Source organism: Engystomops pustulosus, chromosome 9, assembly GCF_040894005.1.
Source record: "Engystomops pustulosus chromosome 9, aEngPut4.maternal, whole genome shotgun sequence".
NCBI lineage: Eukaryota > Metazoa > Chordata > Amphibia > Anura > Leptodactylidae > Engystomops > Engystomops pustulosus.
Genome location: NC_092419.1, coordinates 44,299,727 through 44,319,522, shown reverse-complemented (window position 1 = coordinate 44,319,522; position 19,796 = coordinate 44,299,727). Strand labels below are relative to the sequence as shown.

Sequence of the window (19,796 nt, the reverse complement as noted above, 5' to 3'; positions counted from 1 at the left end):
GGTTTCAATGGATTTTAAAATAAAATGCTGAAATGCACGAAAAACTAATAACATAACACACCCTGAATTTACATGTTAAATTCTTCATCATCTATACTGGCACCGCTGCTTTATTGATCACTGCTGAGCTTTGTTCACTTCCCTGCAGTTGCTTGGCAAACATGCCCCTTACTATTGGGGCGCATATACAAATATTATAAATTTCATCAACTTTACTGTACTTTGGCATTTTTCTTACCCATCTACCCTCTTAACACTAATGATATTTTTCTTGAATTGACTGAACCATATTTTCGCTTTTTATCTCTTTCTTGATAATTACCCTTTTTCTCTTTCCCTTTCTCTCTTTAGCTTCTTTTAATCTTTCTCAGCATCTGTCTAAAGGAGAAGACTACTCTTTGTTGAAGATATAGAGGTCCTATTTTATCTGGAACTGGGAAAGGAAAATAGTTTATTAAAGAACCAATATTAATAACCCTAACCATTGCTACCAATAATTTAAAGGTTGTTCTTCTGTACCTTGCATGGAATACATTGAGATGTTAAAAAAAAGTTTCACAAGTTAAGGTTTTTGCAATGTTTGGCTAACACAACTCATTCTAATTGTCCAGCAGTAACAAGAGTATCTGTATAGAAATATATATACTTGCCTTTTTTGCTATGGATACTGGCTTATGTAAATTGCCATATTATTTACCCACAGAGCGATGCTCAGGTTAATGTCAAGAAAGCCATTTTTATAGTAGTTTTGTGAATGATCTGAAAGAATAAAGTTAATGTCTAGGGAGAGATGACTTTTATTGTGACAATTGCAGTAAATATTCAGTTTGAGAGCAAGTTCACTGGACACTGTTTTATAGGAAAATTACTCATCTTGAACTGAATTTAAAGTTACAACTTGTCTTACAGCGCTGATAGAGGGACAAGTTACAAAGCAGGACTATAATGGTTATTTAGCGGCAAAAGTTTTTTGTATGTTTTCATTCTGTCAAGAATTAAGAGGGAATTAAAAAAAACCACAACCTATTTACCCACAGGACTTGGGGAGGAGGGAGTAATGGGGGACACTCCCCACATTCCTCAATTACAATGTGATAAATACAGTAGATTTTAGAATTTGGCAGTTTTTAACACACACACGCTATTAAATTCATTTATCAGAACGGTAAAAACCAAACTTTTTTTTTTTGTTATATAACATTTCTCCAAAAAGAGAAGTTGGGGAAAAAAAAATAATACGTGCCCCATAATATATGCCACCAATCCCTAGAACAAGCGGCTGAATGCAAGGAAAAGTTTGTTTTCCTATTATAATTTGTGCCCAGCCATCTGCCTGCCAGGAAAAAAAAAATCAAGCTAATAGACAACAATGTGGCCTAGCGCTTTTCTATCAATACCACCACTTTATTTGTAATTCAAGGTTAGTGTAAGCTACAATTGTAGAATACATGTATATTATACGTTCAAGTAAAATGGTGTCCAAGGAACCTATGCTTTAATCTTAAAATGAAATAGTGCTGTCACAAGACAAAGGCACTTCGAATAATAAGATTTATATGGTGCACATAAGTGTTAACTTAGTGGGTTGTAAAAGCTTCTGCCGTACAGCTCCCAGAGGAGTCTGATGCAGTGTTATCCTGTGTGTCTGGTTTTAGCAAAAAAAATAAAAATTTTTTGAAAGAACCCAAGTAGCACTTTGCTTGTCAGGAATATTGGGCTTTTTGAATGTGTGGCAGCTGAGTGACAGCTAGTAGGGTTTCTGCTAGATTATATGCACAGGAGCTCTTAGGACCCACTGACTTAATCTCTGCTAAAGTATAATTTGCCTCTGTCTCACGAGGCCACACTTGCATTAAAAGCACACTTCAGAAATCAGAATTTCCTCATGTAGATTTTTACTCTGCTTCTTTACATTTCAAATTTGGCACAAAGAACGGCTGCATTTATATAAGTGTTGTACTGACCTGTTTTAAGTTTCCTTCCTTTTTTGTTTATCCAAAAGATGAGACTTGTTTATTACATCAACTTTCTTTGATTATGACCCCCCAGCTCCTTACACCACATACTGTAACCTGAGTTGTGTATCTATTAGTCACAGTAATAAAGCTCACATTATCCATTTTCTCTTTAACTAAGCCAAGACTAGTTATACACATCAGATTAATGGTGGCTAAAAATGTTGGTTTTAAGAATATCAACCGTTTCCTCAATACCAATTCCCGTCTCTCTCTGATGTTTATGGTCAGCGTTATATCTTTTGGAATATTTGCTTTTTATGTTTTGCTTTTCCCCTTTTTTCTGATTGATTTTAGATTAAATCCAACGGAATCTGTTTAACATGGTTGCTTATAAAGGCACACTAAAAAAGTAAAACCAAAAATACCTCATAATGAATAAACAAATGCTTCTGATAGCTTCCGAAAAGAGGAAATTTAGGCTTAATTCTTTTCCTCGCCATCTGTGCATCTAAAGTTTTCCCTAGTGGAAAAAAAAATAGCTGCATCCTCTCATACACAATGTTCTAAGTCTTAATACTCATTGCAATTGACCTCCCTTACTGCTGGTAAACGGCTCCCTAGGATAGTTACACCAAGTACCTGAAAGCCCATAACCAATAGACCAGACCTCAGGTGAGGGCCCCCAACAGTTTATGTTCTGCTCCTTTTTTGTTGGTTGTTTAAGGTTGGACGTATGGAATGTTGCAGAACTACTATTCCTGGCATCCAGTACTTCCAACCAAGCAAATATGCTAGGAGTTATGGTAATATGTGAACTGTATGACAATGTGTAGATGCAAATGCACTGTATGCATATTTAATTTTGGACCAACACTTTCACTTTCTGTACATTTTCAAAAAATAAAATAAAATCAGTTACATTTGTGTCTTCCTAACTTTTGTATTTACTTGTGTAAGCTGTGGATAACACGTACGGTCAAAGAGATTGTAGAGTATACAAATATCAAACTTTTAATACTTTTAATGGGGTTTTCTGGCGCATTACAAGACTGGAGGTTCTAGAGGGACCATATGAATGGAGCAGCATATGACTAATTTGCACATTTTATCTCTAAGCAACTGTTGCCTATTTCTTGACGTCTCATAGAGATGAATTGGAGCAGCAGTGCACATGTTTACCCTTATAAAGAACAACCAGAACTTGCTTTCACTCAATTGATGGAGGGTCAGGCAAATGGACCCAAACCAGAATTAAACCTATCCATTATTATAGGGGTACCGTATATTCCGGCGTATAAGACGACCTGGTGTATAAGACGACCCCCCTACTTTCCTGTTAAAATATAGAGTTTAAGATATATTCGCCGTATAAGACTACCCCTTTTCCAACGCATACAAAACACCGGTAAAAATTAAAATTATGCCCCCCTCCCAGAAGCCATAATTAATGTCCTGCCCCCCCTCAGTAGCTATAATTAATGTCCTGCCCCCCCAGTAGCCATAATTAATGTCCTGCCCCCCCCCAGTAGCTATAATTACTGTCCTGCCCACCCCAGTAGCTATAATTACTGTCCTGCCCCCCAGTAGCCCTAATTAATGCCCCCCCCCAGTAGCTATAATTACTGTCCTGCACCCCCAGTAGCCATAAATAATGTCCCCCACCACCAAACAGGGCCCTATATATTTAAGCTAAATAAAAAACATAATTCTTACCTTATCCCGCTCCTCTTCGTGCTGCCTCTCATCAGGGGATCCGGCGACGGCTGATGACGCGTCACATAACATGCGTCAGCGAAAGTGATGGTTGTCGACGGCGGGTAAGTAGTGTGAGGTGGGTGGGACGGGGGCGGATCGGGGGCCCGTTCTAATTTTGAATTAAGACAGCTCTGGGCCCTCCCTGATCCAGCGCACGGACCAGATGCAGAACAGTCCGTGCGCTGTAACAGGCAGGCCCGCGGCTGTCACAATTCAAAACATCTGCCCGCTGCGCTGTGCCGAGTTATCGGACCTCTGACCGGCAGCGGAGCTTCGGTGGATCGTGGGAAAGGTGAGAAACATTACCGGCGTATAATCCGACCCCAGACTGGACAGAAGATTTTTAATCTTCAAAAGTCGCCTTATACGCCGGTATATACGGTAACTTGAAATCCTTGACAAACCTGTTGCTCATGAAAAAAAAAAAATTATAAACCAACAGAGTAGGGGACCTTACTCTGCCTCGTATGAATTCCCCCCAAAAATTGTTCCATGTTGCATCAAAAAGCTATGAAAGTTCAGGTAAATACTCCAGTTATGTGTGGCCACGTAGACTCGCTAATGTACAGTGTGGCACAGATATTCTACAATGCGATAGCAGAAAGATCCCAAATATATTTTCTGTTGATTCTGATACTGATTTACTGCACCACATATAACAGCAAAAGCATATCAAATGAATAAAGGGGTATCTCATTTCAGACTATTATGATATGTACATAAGATTTATTACTCTATACCATTTTCTTTATTTCTAGGGAAATTTACTTAAAGGGGTGGTCTTGCAAATCAGACATTTCCACAGGATAGAGGACACCTAATAATCCTGTCTGTGGCCCAAGTAAAATGTTCAATGATGCTGATGATCCCTTCTATGCAGCGAAAATATCGGACATTCACACTTTGTCTATGAGTTTGGTGGTGGCCCCGCTCATCCTTCGCTGGATTCATAGGCACACCATGTATATGCCACTGCAGGGCCCATTTTTTGAGTGATTTCGAGCATGTTGGCCTTGCAGCAGAGTGCTGTGGCTCATGAGCAGTGCATGCAGTGAATGCTAGTGCTACCCGATAAATGAAGATTACCTGCATCCCTTAACTTTTTATTTCTCTTTCAACTAAACTGACATTTACCATGTGCTCTGAAATCTCTCCTTAATAGGACTGCAGCTAACAGAGCTATTGGGTTAAATAGAAGTCTACAGAGAGGGTAGGAGCAGAAGAAATACAGACATGGACTAGGTGTTCTTCTTAGGCTAAAGAGAGACAACTTTTTTGTACTTTAAGTCACACCATTTTGCCCAGCCCCCCCCCCCCCACCCAGCATTTCTATTTGTATAATACCCACCCTTAGTGGACAACTTTTGATACTTTTATTTATTATCTTATAATGACCTTCATTTTTGTACTCCCAACCACTCACATTGGGGGTCATTTACTAAGGGCCCGAATCGCGTTTTCCCGATGTGTTACCCGAATATTTCCGATTTGCGCCGAGTTTCCTTGAATTGCCCCGGGATTGTGGCGCACGGGTTTGGATTGTGTCGCGCGCGCACCAGCTTCCGTGCGCCACAAATAGGGGGCGTGGTTTTCGAGCAACCCGAATTATTCGGACAAGCCCCTGAATTTAAAAACCGAATTGTGTCGCATAAGGACCGCTTACCTTCACCTGGTCCAGCTCGGTGCATTCCGGCGCGATGAGTTTACTTTCAGCGCAGCAGCGCCACCTGGTGGACGGCGGAAGAACTACCTTATTAAATCCCGGCCGGACCCGAATCCAGAGCGGAGAAGCCGCCGCTGGAACGCGAATGGACCGGGTAAGTAAATGTGCCCCATTGTGTTCCTTGCTCCGCCGTACAATATACATCCTTCTTTCCATGTTGTTGTATTATTTTAAAAAAAAAAACATACTCACCTTTCCTCATTCTCATGCAGCAGTACTTTCTCTGAAGTCTGCAGTGTCTGTATCCGAACTTACCTTATTGCTTTCAAAGTAGCAGGGCAAAGCTGGGACAGATGGGACATCTGTGCTTTATTGAATGCAAGTTAGCACATGTATAATGTTTTACTGTACATGATCCTGCTAATACCCAAGAGTAAGTAATGGGGCAGATTCTGTGTGCAGTATGTGGAAGATTTCATAGCAGCTAGTTCAAAAATTCAATATAAGAGGCAGAGATGAGCCCCTGAACTACAGCTAGAATATGGAAATGCTATTTGTCTATGGACTTCAAACAGGGTGATTTCTTTTTAAAGGATAAAATCATAGTATCACCTACTTAAATACGAGATGGATGAAAATCATAATGAATGATTTTACAAAAACCAAAATGGATAGGGTTTTATTGTGACGAGGATTTCCTTGAGTACGTCAACTATACCTGATTTTTGGGGAGTCACCCGTGTCTTTAGTCTTCCTCCCGCAGTCATCCTTTGAAATATATTTTACCCTTTTTTAATGTTAAATGTGCAAGATCCACAGTGTTACAGTATGCAGGGGGCAGAAAGAGACTTGAACTTTGAGTGCCTTGGTTGTAGGTGTCACAGAAGCCTGGGTCTCGGGATAGGATTCATCCAGATCCATCTAGGCCCGCAAGGAGAAGCAAGTAGAGTGGGATGCGGCATTGGTTACAAGGTTTCGTCCTTCGTCCATGCAGTTGACTAGTCCCAAGCAGGTGTTATGAGGGCAAGTCAGGGAGACACTGAGTAGAACATGATTTTTAAATGGTTCCTTTATAGACGGGCTAAGAACAGCAGCAAACTACAGGCTGGCAATGAACTCCTTCCTTTTGGAGGGCTAGGATGGCCATATATTGTCTGGCTGTATTTACAGTCAACATTGTTGGCTTGCAGGAACATCAGCATGGACCGCTTTGTCAGCTTTGCTGGAAGAATCTCCTTGGAGATCAGCAACCAACGGACTTTTATAAACTCTATGTTCTGGGACTTTCTGGGATTTCAGCTAATTAATAGGTCGTTCGTGAACGACGGGAGTCGTATCCCCTTAATGAGCTTGATGGCTCACTTAACTCCGCCCCTTTTAATCCAATAAAAGTGGTGTGGAGTGGGGGGACATCCTCGACGGAGCTGAATGCTTCTGTAGCTCCCTCGCAGCCTCGTTTTACCACTGCTCCATTGTGGCCAATAAAGTTATATAAAATTTTTAAAAAAAAATCACTTTTTTTTTTAATTTCTCCCACTGTTCACACTTCAACTTCTGACCCTTTCCTAAAATATTCCCTAATGGGGAAATACCTCAAAACACCACATCCTGATCTGAGGAAACTGGTGCAAATACTCCTCAATTCTACAGTAGCCTCCTCAGAAAAGACTAGATTGCAGGGAGGACCTTCTCCTGACAGCTCCACTCTCGTCTACACTAATGAGAATAGACCAAATTACTAGGGCATTGTACAGCAACTGCTTAGCAATCCACATCTATGCCAGGCCCAACCGGCCATAGATTTCCATTGTAATCTGCACTGGTATTCTGGCAAAAGCTACAGTCCATTTGGCAGGCCAGGGCAGGCAGGCTGTAAAACCCTCAAATGTCAGAATGTATGTCAGAAAACACAAAGCATGATAACCCCCCCCCCCCTCCGCATCCAAGAGGAGGACCTTCTAATGAATGACTATTAGTTTAAGTACTTCTACCCACTAATCCACACTACCTAGGACTTTTTACCTAGGTGAATGAAGGTACCTCTTAAAGGGGTATAAAGGATTTTACATAACCCACTCCGGCTCCTCCCCATAGCACTCTAGTGCTACTTTTCTACTTTTCAGACCTGGGCCTGAACAGAATATCTTGGTGGTCAGTTCATCTATTGAGCAGGGGGTAACACAGGTAAAAAGTCCCGTGGAAAACAGGAGTGACATCCGGTCCAAGGAAGCCAGTCATTGGATGAAGTAGGCCTTATGTCTGCTCTGGAAATGCGAGCTGAAGTGAGTAAGTGCATCTATTTTATTAAATGGCTCTGATTTTCCAGATTTATGAAAGCACTCATTGTAGACTCTGTACCAAACATACTAGAATACTGACTCTAATTGTGTACACAATATTATGTATGAATTTGGGAATGGACGCCAGCGGGGGCCACAAAAATCTTCCAATCAGAGGCCCCAAAATTCCTAATTGCGGCTCAGGTCCTATAACCCATAACTCAGAAGGACGTCTCCTACATGGCACCTTCTCACTATATACTAGATGGAAAAGGTCCTTCTATGTGAAAAGGAAAAAACATCGGTTGGTACTTTAGTCAATGTTACAAACTGAACTGAATAAAAAAGTGTCAATTTACTGTGAAGAAGCTAAAAACTATAATAGATGGGGTCCAGAGAAATAAGGGAATACATGGTCCTTACAGATGATGGGATATAGACATCCACTGTAGAGCTGGCTAATTCCCATGACTGGGGAGGACCAGGTCCCTATTAGATATGGAAATCACCTATTCACTGTGAGATGGCTGAATACTGGGAAATATTCAAATCTGTTTTCCAAACTGGGAAATGAAAAACAATGCCTCCTTTTGCTACATTGTAAGGCAGCCCACTTAAAGAGAACCCGTCATGCAAAATAACCCCCCTAAACTAAATATATTTTCATAAACTACCATTAGAGAGCATTGCATCTATCCCTTCATTGTCCCTCTACATGCCTGTAAACCTAAGCAATGAGGTCCTAAAGCTGTATGCAAATGACCTGTGAAATGTCCAATGAAGCATTAGCATATTCAAGCTGTCCACTCTATTCATGAGTGGGAGGCACAGCCACACCCCCAGTGCTTGACTGACAGCCTGTATAATGATGTGAGGCTGTATAATGATGTGCTTCCTGGTGCTGGTGGCCCCTGCAGCCTGTGTGTGCATGTGTGTGTGTATAGGAGAGATACAGCAGCTCCAGGCAGCCATGTTACAGCAGAACATGTCAGATTCATGTGTAGCTGATGTCTGTGTCTCTCACCTGTATATTAGGAGGATGCAGCATGTCAGCAGATGCATCACACACACTAGCCATGATTTACTATACATTACACACAGGCATGAGCAGGGGGAGGAGAGGGGAGGGGTAACAGGGGTGACATCACTGCCTCTGACCATGTGACTAGCCTCATTTACATGATAAAGAAAAGATGATTTTATAATGATTAATGTATGAATTGACTAGATAAAGGCTGGGATGGGATCCTTGTGAGCTGCTCCAACAGGTAGTAGTGACAGGACTAGTGGCAGAGACCTGATGACAGGTGTCCTTTAAAGGAAACCTACCACTTGAAGTGGCAGGCTTCAGAAGGAAATACCGAGCACCAGCTCAGGGTGAGCTGGTGCCGGAGCTTATTTTTGTTAGTGTTTTAAACCGCTGTATCCCGGTTTAAAACACTTTTTAAACTTTATAGCCGAAGCTGCTTCGCTCAGGGAGGTACGCGATCGGCGCTTACCATGCGTGCGGCTACATAGGAAGTAAAGGAGAGCCGCACGCATGGTAAGCGCCGAGCGCGTACTTCCCTGCGCCGAAGCAGCTTCGGCTATAAAGTTTAAAAAGTGTTTTAAACCGGGATACAGCGGTTTAAAACACTAACAAAAATAAGCTCCGGCACCAGCTCACCCTGAGCTGGTGCTCGGTATTTCCTTCTGAAGCCTGCCACTTCAAGTGGTAGGTTTCCTTTAACAACCAACATGACCTACAAGAAGCCTAATAACAAGATGTGGGATTAACCCGTTCACGACCCGTGACGTAATAGCATGAGCCCTCTCCATAGCCGGCATAGCCATAGCTATCAGCACATTGTAATGTCTGAGTAGTAAAATCCCCATATACTGCCATACTTTAGTATGGCAGTATATGATAGGATCGTGCAGACACCCTAGGGAGTCTGAAAAGTACTAAAAATAAAAATAAAAAACAGTTTAAAAAAAAAATTATAATAAAAAACCCTAAAAACTCAAATCATCCCCCTTTCCCTAGAACTGATATAAATATAAATAAACAGTAAAAATCATAAACACATTAGGTATCGCCGCGTCCAAAAATGCCCGATCTATCAAAATATGATAACGGTTTTTCACTGCGTTTAATCCCGTAACGGAAAATCGCGCCCAAAGTCTAAAATGGCACTTTTTTTGTCATTTAAAAAAATTTAAAAATTCTATAAAAAGTGATCACAAGGTCGAACAGTCCTAAAATTGATAACATTGTAAACGTCATCAAAATCCGCAAAAAACACCACCACCCACAGCTCAGTACACCAAAGTATAAAAAAGTTATTAGCGCCAGAAGATGGCAAAATCCCCCCAAAAATTTTTGTACAGGAGGTTTTAATTTTTTTAAATGTATTAAAACATTATAAAACCTATATAAATTTGGTATCCCCGTAATCGCACAGACCCAAAGAATAAAGTAGACATGTCATTTGGGGCGCACAGTGAAATCCGTAAGATCCAAGCTCACAAGAAGACGGCACAAATGCGTTTTTTTTACCAATTTCACTGCATTTGGAATTTTTTTCCCGCTCCCCTGTACACGGCATGGAATATTCAATACCATCACTATGAAGTGCAATTTGTTACGCAGAAAATAAGCCGTCACACAGCTCTGTACATGGGAAAATAAAAAAGTGATGGATTTTTGATCATGGGGAGTAAAAAATTAAAATGAAAAAACAAAAAAGGGCCCGGTCCTGAAAGGGTTAAGCCAAACCAGTATATTTATTCCATAAGTAACAGACTCCCAACTGTAGACAGAACTGTTTCAATCTGGTTGGGTCTCCTCAGTACAGTGTAGGGAACTACTTTGGCTGAGTGAGAGGCTATTGATTAGGGTCAGGGAGCAAGTGTTCTCCGGACTCTCCTTAGGCTCCTTCCACACTTGTGAGTGTTATACGCTGAACTTGTATCACACTCACAGCGAGTGCTGCCTGGATCTTACGGCCCGAACGCTGCAAACCGGAAATGAACTCAGCATGTCGTTCAGTTCGGATTTTCTGCGTTTGGGCCGGGCGATCCAGGCAGCACATGCAGCGAGTGTGATGCGAGTTCAGTGCATCAAAATCACAAGAGTATAAGGAGCCTTAGGAACTCTTACTTCCTGAGCCATAGCTAAATACTATAATTATTCAGGACCTCGCCACTAGAAGAAGAATATATTTCCCAGTCATAGCAAATAGACATCTCATGCAGAGCCGGCTACATCCCATGACTGGGGAGGACCAGGTACCTCAGAGTCCTGGAATTTAGTCACAACCCATATGAGGTTAATAGAGAAGTTCCAGCCCTGCCACCACTTCCTGTGATAGTAGTGTGGGCGAGGGGACGCTAGAGGTCGCTGTAGTATCTCACAAGCACGTGACAGAGCGGTTCTCTATGGTTCCTGTGTCGCTCTGCCGCTGTGCTTCTCTATGGTGCATGCGCTGCATGGTGCGAGACGTCAGTGGCGTTGTGTAGTTCGTTCCTGTGAGAAGCTTCGGGCCTGTATCATGGAGGAGAACGCAGAAGCCTCCGGGGAGGAGGCACAGCTGTGTCTGGAGGAGTTCCGTCAGTTCTCCGAGAATAATAAGCAGTGGTTCGCCCGCAGAGAGTTCCTGACCCGGCACCTACATGAGTATCCCGGGCGCAAGATGGACCAGCTCCTCGCCATGTCCATGGTGTGGTGCAACATAGTCTACATAGGGAACAGGTGAGTGCGGCCTATGGTGTGCCACGTGCAGTGTCCTGTTAATCGGGCAGTGCCCCCTTCCCGGCCCTGCCTGGTTTTATGTACTTGGGGCTTATTCACACAAACATGTTTGGTCTGTGAAAATGAACTGGATGGTGGCCATACTACATGGAACAAACATTGCTCTGGTGGAAGGGTTCCAAGCATAATTATATTTGATGGAAGGAGTCCCTGTGTCTTTATGGGAATACTCTCCTGGAAACATTACAGTGCATTGGTTCTGCAGGGACTCCTTGTATCATATCATATTTTCTTTTGCAGCAAAGTTCAGTTCTTGTAAAATAGACCGAACATGTCTGTGTGGATAAATACTAAAGCCTGTAAGTCAAAGACAGCATTGATGTTTAATGATTCTGTTCCGGCAACACTTTTTTTTTTTTTTTTTTAATTGTGTCCCCCCCTTCCCCCTCCCTCACCTACCAAAATGCAGAGACAAGTTCTTTTTTCAGGGATCCCTGACTTCTAGGACTTTTATCTGTGTGTGTTTAATAATAGATAATCTGTCAATCTGACCTGGTCCTTATGTTTGTGCTGTTAGGTATGGTCAGCAGTTAACCGAAAAGGTGCTCCAGATGGGTGAGGGAATCGATGTTGGAGAGATGCCTACATTTGAGCTGGTGCCTGGGGCCAAGGCGACAAAGAGACCTGCAACCTCAGATGCTGGTAAGTCTCTGGTGAAAAATGCTGCACTGCTCGGTCTATATTGTTGGTGGTTCAAACATTGTAGGGGCAGAATTTGTTAACCTGTGCACCATAATCCAGAGGGTGCCCACGGTTACAGCGGCTATGCTTCTTCGATGCTTCTCTGTATGCAGGGCTAATCGTCACAGTGCAGTTAAAGGAAATCTACCTCCAGATTACTGATGGTAGACTGTCCTCACATGCACACTCATTACCTCCAGGGGTAGATGGCACTGTTTTTCATTCATTCCCGCCCATCGTTATTCCGGAGAAATTAAGTGTATAAAAATATGTAAATGAACCTGACATCACCTGAGCGTCTCATGGCTCCGTCGTTTTCTAAAATATGCAACCATCATTTCGTCCCACTTTTCGCAGACTGACGGTAAAATTGGATGGCTCCCTGCAAAACTTTTACGCGCGCGTAAGAAGTATTTCCTTGCGCTGCCGCAAATGGGTAGGAGGGCCTGATAGTAATGAGAGTTGCATATAGAGTGTGAGGGGGCGATGGGAACGAGAGGCGCATGTAGAGTAGGAGGGGGCGATGGGAACGAGAGGCGCATGTAGAGTAGGAGGGGGCGATGGGAACGAGAGGCGCATGTAGAGTAGGAGGGGGCGATGGGAACGAGAGGCGCATGTAGAGTAGGAGGGGGCGATGGGAACGAGAGGCGCATGTAGAGTAGGAGGGGGCGATGGGAACGAGAGGCGCATGTAGAGTAGGAGGGGGCGATGGGAACGAGAGGCGCATGTAGAGTAGGAGGGGGCGATGGGAACGAGAGGCGCATGTAGAGTAGGAGGGGGCGATGGGAACGAGAGGCGCATGTAGAGTAGGAGGGGGCGATGGGAACGAGAGGCGCATGTAGAGTAGGAGGGGGCGATGGGAACGAGAGGCGCATGTAGAGTAGGAGGGGGCGATGGGAACGAGAGGCGCATGTAGAGTAGGAGGGGGCGATGGGAACGAGAGGCGCATGTAGAGTAGGAGGGGGCGATGGGAACGAGAGGCGCATGTAGAGTAGGAGGGGGCGATGGGAACGAGAGGCGCATGTAGAGTAGGAGGGGGCGATGGGAACGAGAGGCGCATGTAGAGTAGGAGGGGGCGATGGGAACGAGAGGCGCATGTAGAGTAGGAGGGTTCCATGAGGCGTTCAGGTGATGTCAGCCTGAGCGTATCGGGCTCATTTATATATTTTATAAAATTAATTTTTTTGGAATAACAATGTGCTGGAATGAATCCACAATCCAATAGCCACACCCCAATGGCTACCGGGGACACCCCTGTGAGGGGAGAGATGGTCAGAAAACCATCTCTTGGTCTCATCTCTTGGTTCTTAAACCAATATGTTCAGCTTTCTGGTTGGTCTCAAAGGGCTCATTGTGATGGTCTTGCTGTTTTAATGTAACTACTAAACAGCTCACCAATACTGTTGAGCAGTATCTACATTTTTACAGTACTAAAATGACATTCAGCCCTTTTAAGGCAACCACAAGGCTTATGTGGCCCTTGGTGAAAATGAGTTTGACACCCCTGCTCTACACTGTCAGGAATTTATTGTCCGAAACAGGACCCATTTGATGTTGCTGTATGTTTCTAACTTTTTGTATCTAATAATTTTCTTCTAGATGCTGGTATTCCTACAGGATTTTTACTTTGGTTAATTTGCATGGAAGGTTCTCATTGCAATATTCTAAATCATGCAACTTTATAGTATATGTGTGAGCCTAAAGTTCAGTGCTGATCCAAATGGGCTAAGCATATTTGAATGCTGAAAATCACCATCACCATGCCTGTGGGTTAATCAGCAGTCATCATCTTGAGACCTATAAATACATTTTTGCAAAGTGAATAAATGATTAAGCCTTGAAAATCCAACAGCTCTTAAAGGCCAGTAGTAATTTGGAAAGTTTTTAGAGAGGAAAGTGGGAAGATTTGGCAGCTATTTGTGTCGGAAAAAATAAATAGAAGACTAGAATCTGCCATTAGGAGACGTCTAGACATTGTGTGCAAACAACTAAATGAAAGGGAGTATTGATTGTGGTTCACTAAAATGATCCAAATTGAGTTTCTTCTCGGACATATAGCATAGATGAAAGATCAGTCAGATCACATCTAATCTCACTAGGTCACATCAAATTAAATCTACCACCAAAATCCATCATGATGAACCAGGGGCACTTACTCAAAGATCCCGACACTGTGACTGTGTTAATATTCCTTCTAAAATCAACCTTTAAAACTATGCTAATGAATCTGAAGGCACCTGTTAGCAGAGCTTCTCCATGCTGTAGATTCACAGTCTGTTTCACCATGTGTGGTGAGTCCTTCAGTCCTTCAGACTCATTAGCATTATTTTAAAAGTTGATTTTACAAGGAAGGAGGCCATTTATTGGAAGATTACCACGGTCATGGTGCCTGAATCTAAGTGTAAGTGATGCTGTTTACTTTTTATGGTAGATTTCCTTTAACCTCTGTGCTCTAGTTATTTGGAAATCCTCCAATAAGTTTCCCAATTACTATCCCTAGCTGATTGGTCAGGGCCTTCTGGACCCCTACAAGTAACATACAGTTGTAGTTTTATCTAGGAATTGTGACCTCTTTCTGAAGAAGATACCGGCTTAATCATTCTACATTCAGTTCTTGTGATCTGTGCTCCAGGTAGTGGAAAATACCCATTTGTAGGCAATATAGTTTCTATATTGGCCATACTTGTAGAGAAAAAGCCGATTACTTGCAAAAAAAAAAGTTAACTCTAAATGTGGAAACATTCTAGGAGCTAAAATCTTGTTTTCTCTTGCAGGCAAAAAGAGGTTTGGCCCGCGTCCACGTTTCGAGCCAGTACAATTCGTAGTCAGCACAGTAGAGGACGACAAGCAGTTCCAAGTAAATGAAAGAAAAGAGCAGTTGAGCAGTCAGGACAATCCCAGCCCTCCTCATACTTCCAATGAGTCATTCTGTGACGATGACCTCTCAGAAACGCAGGGGAACTGCAGCCCTTTTATATTTGACCCCAATGTGGTGATTGAGCAAGCAAGAGGTGAATTCAGTAACTTCATGACCAGAGTGCATCAGAATTACTCTTCTAAGTTTGAGACTCATGGATCAGACCTGTCCAGAGATTTCCGTTCTAATGTTCTCGATGTGTGGAAAAACAAAAACTTTCACGAAAAAACAGGTTTTGGTTTTGTGAAACCAGCAAGAGAAGCTCGGTTGCGTGTCAATGAGACGGCAATGAGATATACAGGTCGCACAATTCATACTTTGGATATACCAGATTTTTTCGACAAACTTGCTACTTGTGTGCAAGAAAATATACAGAACGCATTGGCCGCTGGGAGCATAAAAATTTACTACACCAACATATTAGAAAAGTCCCTTGGGGCTTTGAAAACAAATCCAGAATATATTTATGCTCCCGTGAAGAAAATCCCTCAAGAAGACCTTGCTAGAATGAAATCAGGCCTCCCATATGGAATGGCTTGTGAACTCAGATGCCAAGATGTTTACGTGGCTACAGGATATTCTTATAATGAAGCGGGCTCTCGAGATGACGCCGCTGAGCAGGCCATAAAGCTCTTAATAAATTCTAAGGTAAAAGTGATATCGGCAAAACGAAAATGTGGACTTGGATATCGTGAAGACCTGCTGTTATGTCCCATTCATTCAACAGGTACTGAACTCCCTCCAGCTCTGAAACCAGAAAATCCAGTAGCCAAACAGGGAGCCAAAACATTGTCCAAATTCATCCTCGTTGAAAATAAGGATACAGCAGTAAAGGTGTTGAAAGAATCTGCAGCTCATAACAAGATGAAAGTGAATTATAATTTTACACAGAAAGGTGGCATGTGGCGATGTACTGTCTATATAGAAGGCACTTTTGTAGCTGAAGGGTTTGGAAGTAGGAGGACAAGCCAAAATGCTGCAGCTAGAGCGGCGGTCATAGTCCTAAAGAAATTTCCATCAAATTACGAACAATCTGATAACCCAGAATGCCCAGGCAAAAGTATCTCACTAAAAGACATTGTGATCTGCCAGAAAGGAGAAGACCCCATCCAGATACTGACTGCTACAGCTCAATTCAACAAGGTATCTCTAGAATTTGTCCTTCAGCAGCTCAGTGGATTTAATTTTTGCTGTCAGGTTTATATTGCACAAAATCTGATAGCAGAAGGCACTGGCACTAAGAAAACTGCAAAGCACCATGCTGCTGAGGCGGCTCTCGCCATCTTAATGAAGACCCAACCATTGGTGACGGTCAATCGGAAGACGGCCCCTGCAGATGATGCTATTTCTCGAAATGAGATCCATGACTCGTTCAATATGGCCAACAACCAGCAGCAAATCAAAAGTGATAATATTGGCAACCAAATGCTAAGGAAGATGGGGTGGAGTGGTGGAGGCTTAGGCAAGGAAGGAGAGGGCATTGCAGAGCCGGTGGTGGTAAAGGAGCGCTTTAGTCGTGAAGGCCTTGGCTTAATGACATCTAACAAAAAGATTACCAAAAAAGACATTGAGAGAATTATCCAAAACTATGCCATGTCTGAAAAGCAGGAGGACCTGACCTTTACGAGAGATCTGAGCCCTGAAGAAAGGAAGCACTTCCATCTAATGGCTCGCAAATATGGACTGAAGAGCAAGTCTTACGGGAAAGGCAGGGAAAGGTTTCTAACAATCAGCAGAAAATGGAATAACCAGGAACTTTTACGCCAGTTACAACAAGAGGGCCAGGTCGGCGCCTATACCCTAGTACAACCCAGTCAGTAGTTAGTGGAGTTGGCTTGTTCTCTATATACAGACCTGTTTTGGTTTGCCCACTTGTACAACAACAGAACAAATGGAGTTTTAATGCTAATTATTGTGCTAAACTGGAAAGGGATGTTCTGTGGGTGGAAAAAAAAAAATCTAGGCAGAGGCTTAATGCATTGACATGGGGAAAAAATGACCCTGTCTTAACTCTTCTAAACACAGGAGTGACCACAGAGCCATTCCTCTGCTGTAGTGTTGGCTACTAATTGGCTGAAAGACGTGTCCAGGTAAGGAAACTTACATAGTACACCCTTGCATATAGTACAGTGCATGGGAGTGCCTGCATTATATAGAAATATAATGCAAGGATGTCAAATCTGCCTGAACATGATATTTCTATATAATGCAGGGACTTCTGTCCACTGCCCTATGTGCAGCCCCTAGGATCCTGCCACCATATGGCCCCTTTACACACATTCATGTACAAGAGCCCTAAGAATGAGAGCAGCAGGGGGCGACAAGGAGGCAGATACTGCAGCTTGTTCTATAATTCATACCCATTATGAGCCTGTTCTCAAGTTGCTTCCTCTAAATTGACCCCTTTTCTATAAGGATGATTGTTTATTTTTCGTTTGTTTCTTATTAATGTTGTGTAATAGTTCCTGAAGAGACATTTTCTTGTCTTGTAGATTTTGTTGAAGGGATCTTGTAATTTACACGGCATGATAATCTCTCTGGCTGATCACTTATACTGATGTAAAATGTTTCTCAGTAAACTCTTCCTATTTACCTGGGCTATCTTTTTTTTTTTCCCCTCTGTTCAGTAGGTTCACACATTTATTGCAGTATGTTTAGTCCCAGAAAACCTCTCTGAATAAAACAGTCTGTCTGTCATTAGGATTTGTTATCTGGATGGGATGTGTAGATGAAACCCCTGCACATGGGCTGTTTGAGGCAGCAGCACTCCAGTACGAGCCTCCCTCCTGTTTGCAAGCCTGTGACAGGTTTTTTTCTAAAACAAAGCCAAGTTTCTTAAATGTACTCAGGAAAACATTCTCTAATTCACTGTTAATAAAAAAAAAATACAGCATGTCACAGATAATACCAACTGGTCCTGGTGTACACAATTTTGGTTGCCCCTAGCCCTGACCCTGTATCTGAGTTTAGGGCCATCCAGGGGAGGGGGGCACCCGTGGTAGAGCCGAGATGTAGCAGAGCCAAGAATGTAATATGCATCTCTGATCTGTCGCTTCTGTGTCAGCTACTAGTACAATGTTCAGAAGCTAATTGAAAGTTTATAGAAACCTTGTACCCTGATAATATAAGCACATTGTCAGCACACAGCATCTCATAGCACAGAGGAATCATGAAGTGTTTGCTTAGAGAGTCACCACCCATGCTCTAGAGTTTTACACTGACCATCAATGAATGATAAATGTCCATGTGTTTGACACCCTAACAACCTCTATGATCCTATTCCTCCTGCATGCTGTTTTGTGAGGTAACAGAAAGAAGACCACTCATTCTCAGTATATTGTATTATCCTTTTCAAACTAATTACTGCAGGAACCTGTTTGGACTTCAATTTCTGGGCACTGCCATCTTTCCGAGGATAGACACTCACCGAGACATCATCGGGGAGCAACGATCTGTCACCATGGTAGCCTCGGGGCTATCAGCACATTGTAATGAATGAGGAATAAAATCCCCATGTACTGCCATACTGTAGTATGGCAGTATATGATCGGATTGTATAGACAACCTAGGGTTAAATTACCCTAGGGAGTCTGAAAAATAGTTAAAAAAAAAAATATATATATATATATATATATAAAAAAAAATTCAAATCACCCCCTTTCCCAGTAAAAATCAAACACATTAGGTATCACCGCGTCCAAAAATGCCCGATCTATAAAAATATAATGACGGTTTTTCACTGTGTTTGACCCAGTAACATAAAATCATACCCAATGTCAAAAATGCCATTTAAAAAAAAAAAATTTTAAATTCTATAAAAAGTGATCAAAAGGTTGTACAGTCCCAAAAATGATAGGATTGTAAAAGTCAACAAAATCCGCCAAAAAAAAAAAAAAAAAAGAGTTTTGTAAAAAGTAAAAAAAAAAGTTTAGCACCAGAAGATGGCAAAATCCAAAAAATTTGTACAGGTTTTAATATATGAAAACATAAAACCTATACAAATTTGGTATCCCCGTAATCATACCAACCCAAAGAATAAAAGTAGACGTGTCATTTGGAGCGCTCAGTGAAATCCATAAAATCCAAGCCCACAAGAATACGGCACAAGTGTTTTTTTTTTGTTTTGTTTTACCAATTTCACTGCATTTGGATCCCCCCACTTCCCAGTACACGACATGGAATATTAAATCACCGTTTTGAAGCATAATTTGTTACCCACAAAATAAGCAATAAAACAGCTCTGTACATGGAAAAGTAAAAGTTATAGATTTTTGAAGGTGGGGTGAAAAATGAAAATGCAAAAACGAAGAAGGGCTGCGGCAGGAAGGGGTTAAAATAAGAACTTAATTCATCAAAGCAAGCCATCTAATAGTCAGGGTCTACATAGCTTAGTTCTACCAGTGACAATCAGTATATAGGGCTGGTTTTTTTTTTACCTGGAGTAAATCTTTCATTTGAGACTTTTCATGGTGCTTGCGCTCATTTGCACCTTAGAGTCTTCCTACAAAGTTGTCTAGGTTTCTGCAATGGTTCCCAAGATATCACAACTTCAACATCTGGTTTTGGGAGATTTTTTTTTTTTTTTTAGAAAATAGCAAAAAAAAAAGTCAAATTTTCTCCTGCAAAGTTAAGGCTGCATCTGACCAGGCATATACATAAGGTTAGAAACTATTGCAACTTTGGTGAATTTGAGGCATTTTGACTGGTTTCAAAAAGCCACAAAGGCCAAATGCCACATGTATCTATGAGG

General features: G+C 42.1%; 2 protein-coding genes across 2 annotated transcripts in view; both read left to right on the top strand.

Moving 5' to 3' along the window:
- The window catches only part of SEPTIN6 (septin 6), a 230,624-nt gene extending 227,731 nt beyond the window's left edge, over positions 1-2,893 (top strand). The window contains exon 10 of the mRNA XM_072123543.1: positions 352-2,893. Coding sequence (XP_071979644.1) covers positions 352-361 — 10 coding nt within the window. The 3' untranslated portion in view covers positions 362-2,893. The remainder of the gene's footprint in view (positions 1-351) is intronic.
- An 8,142-nt stretch (positions 2,894-11,035) lies between these two features.
- Positions 11,036-17,638, top strand: NKRF (NFKB repressing factor). Its single transcript, XM_072125962.1, has 3 exons — positions 11,036-11,388; positions 11,966-12,090; positions 14,904-17,638. The coding sequence occupies exons 1-3, from the start codon at positions 11,111-11,113 to the stop codon at positions 16,865-16,867; spliced, it is 2,367 nt and encodes a 788-aa protein (XP_071982063.1). The 5' UTR covers positions 11,036-11,110; the 3' UTR covers positions 16,868-17,638.
- Positions 17,639-19,796: the final 2,158 nt, after the last annotated feature.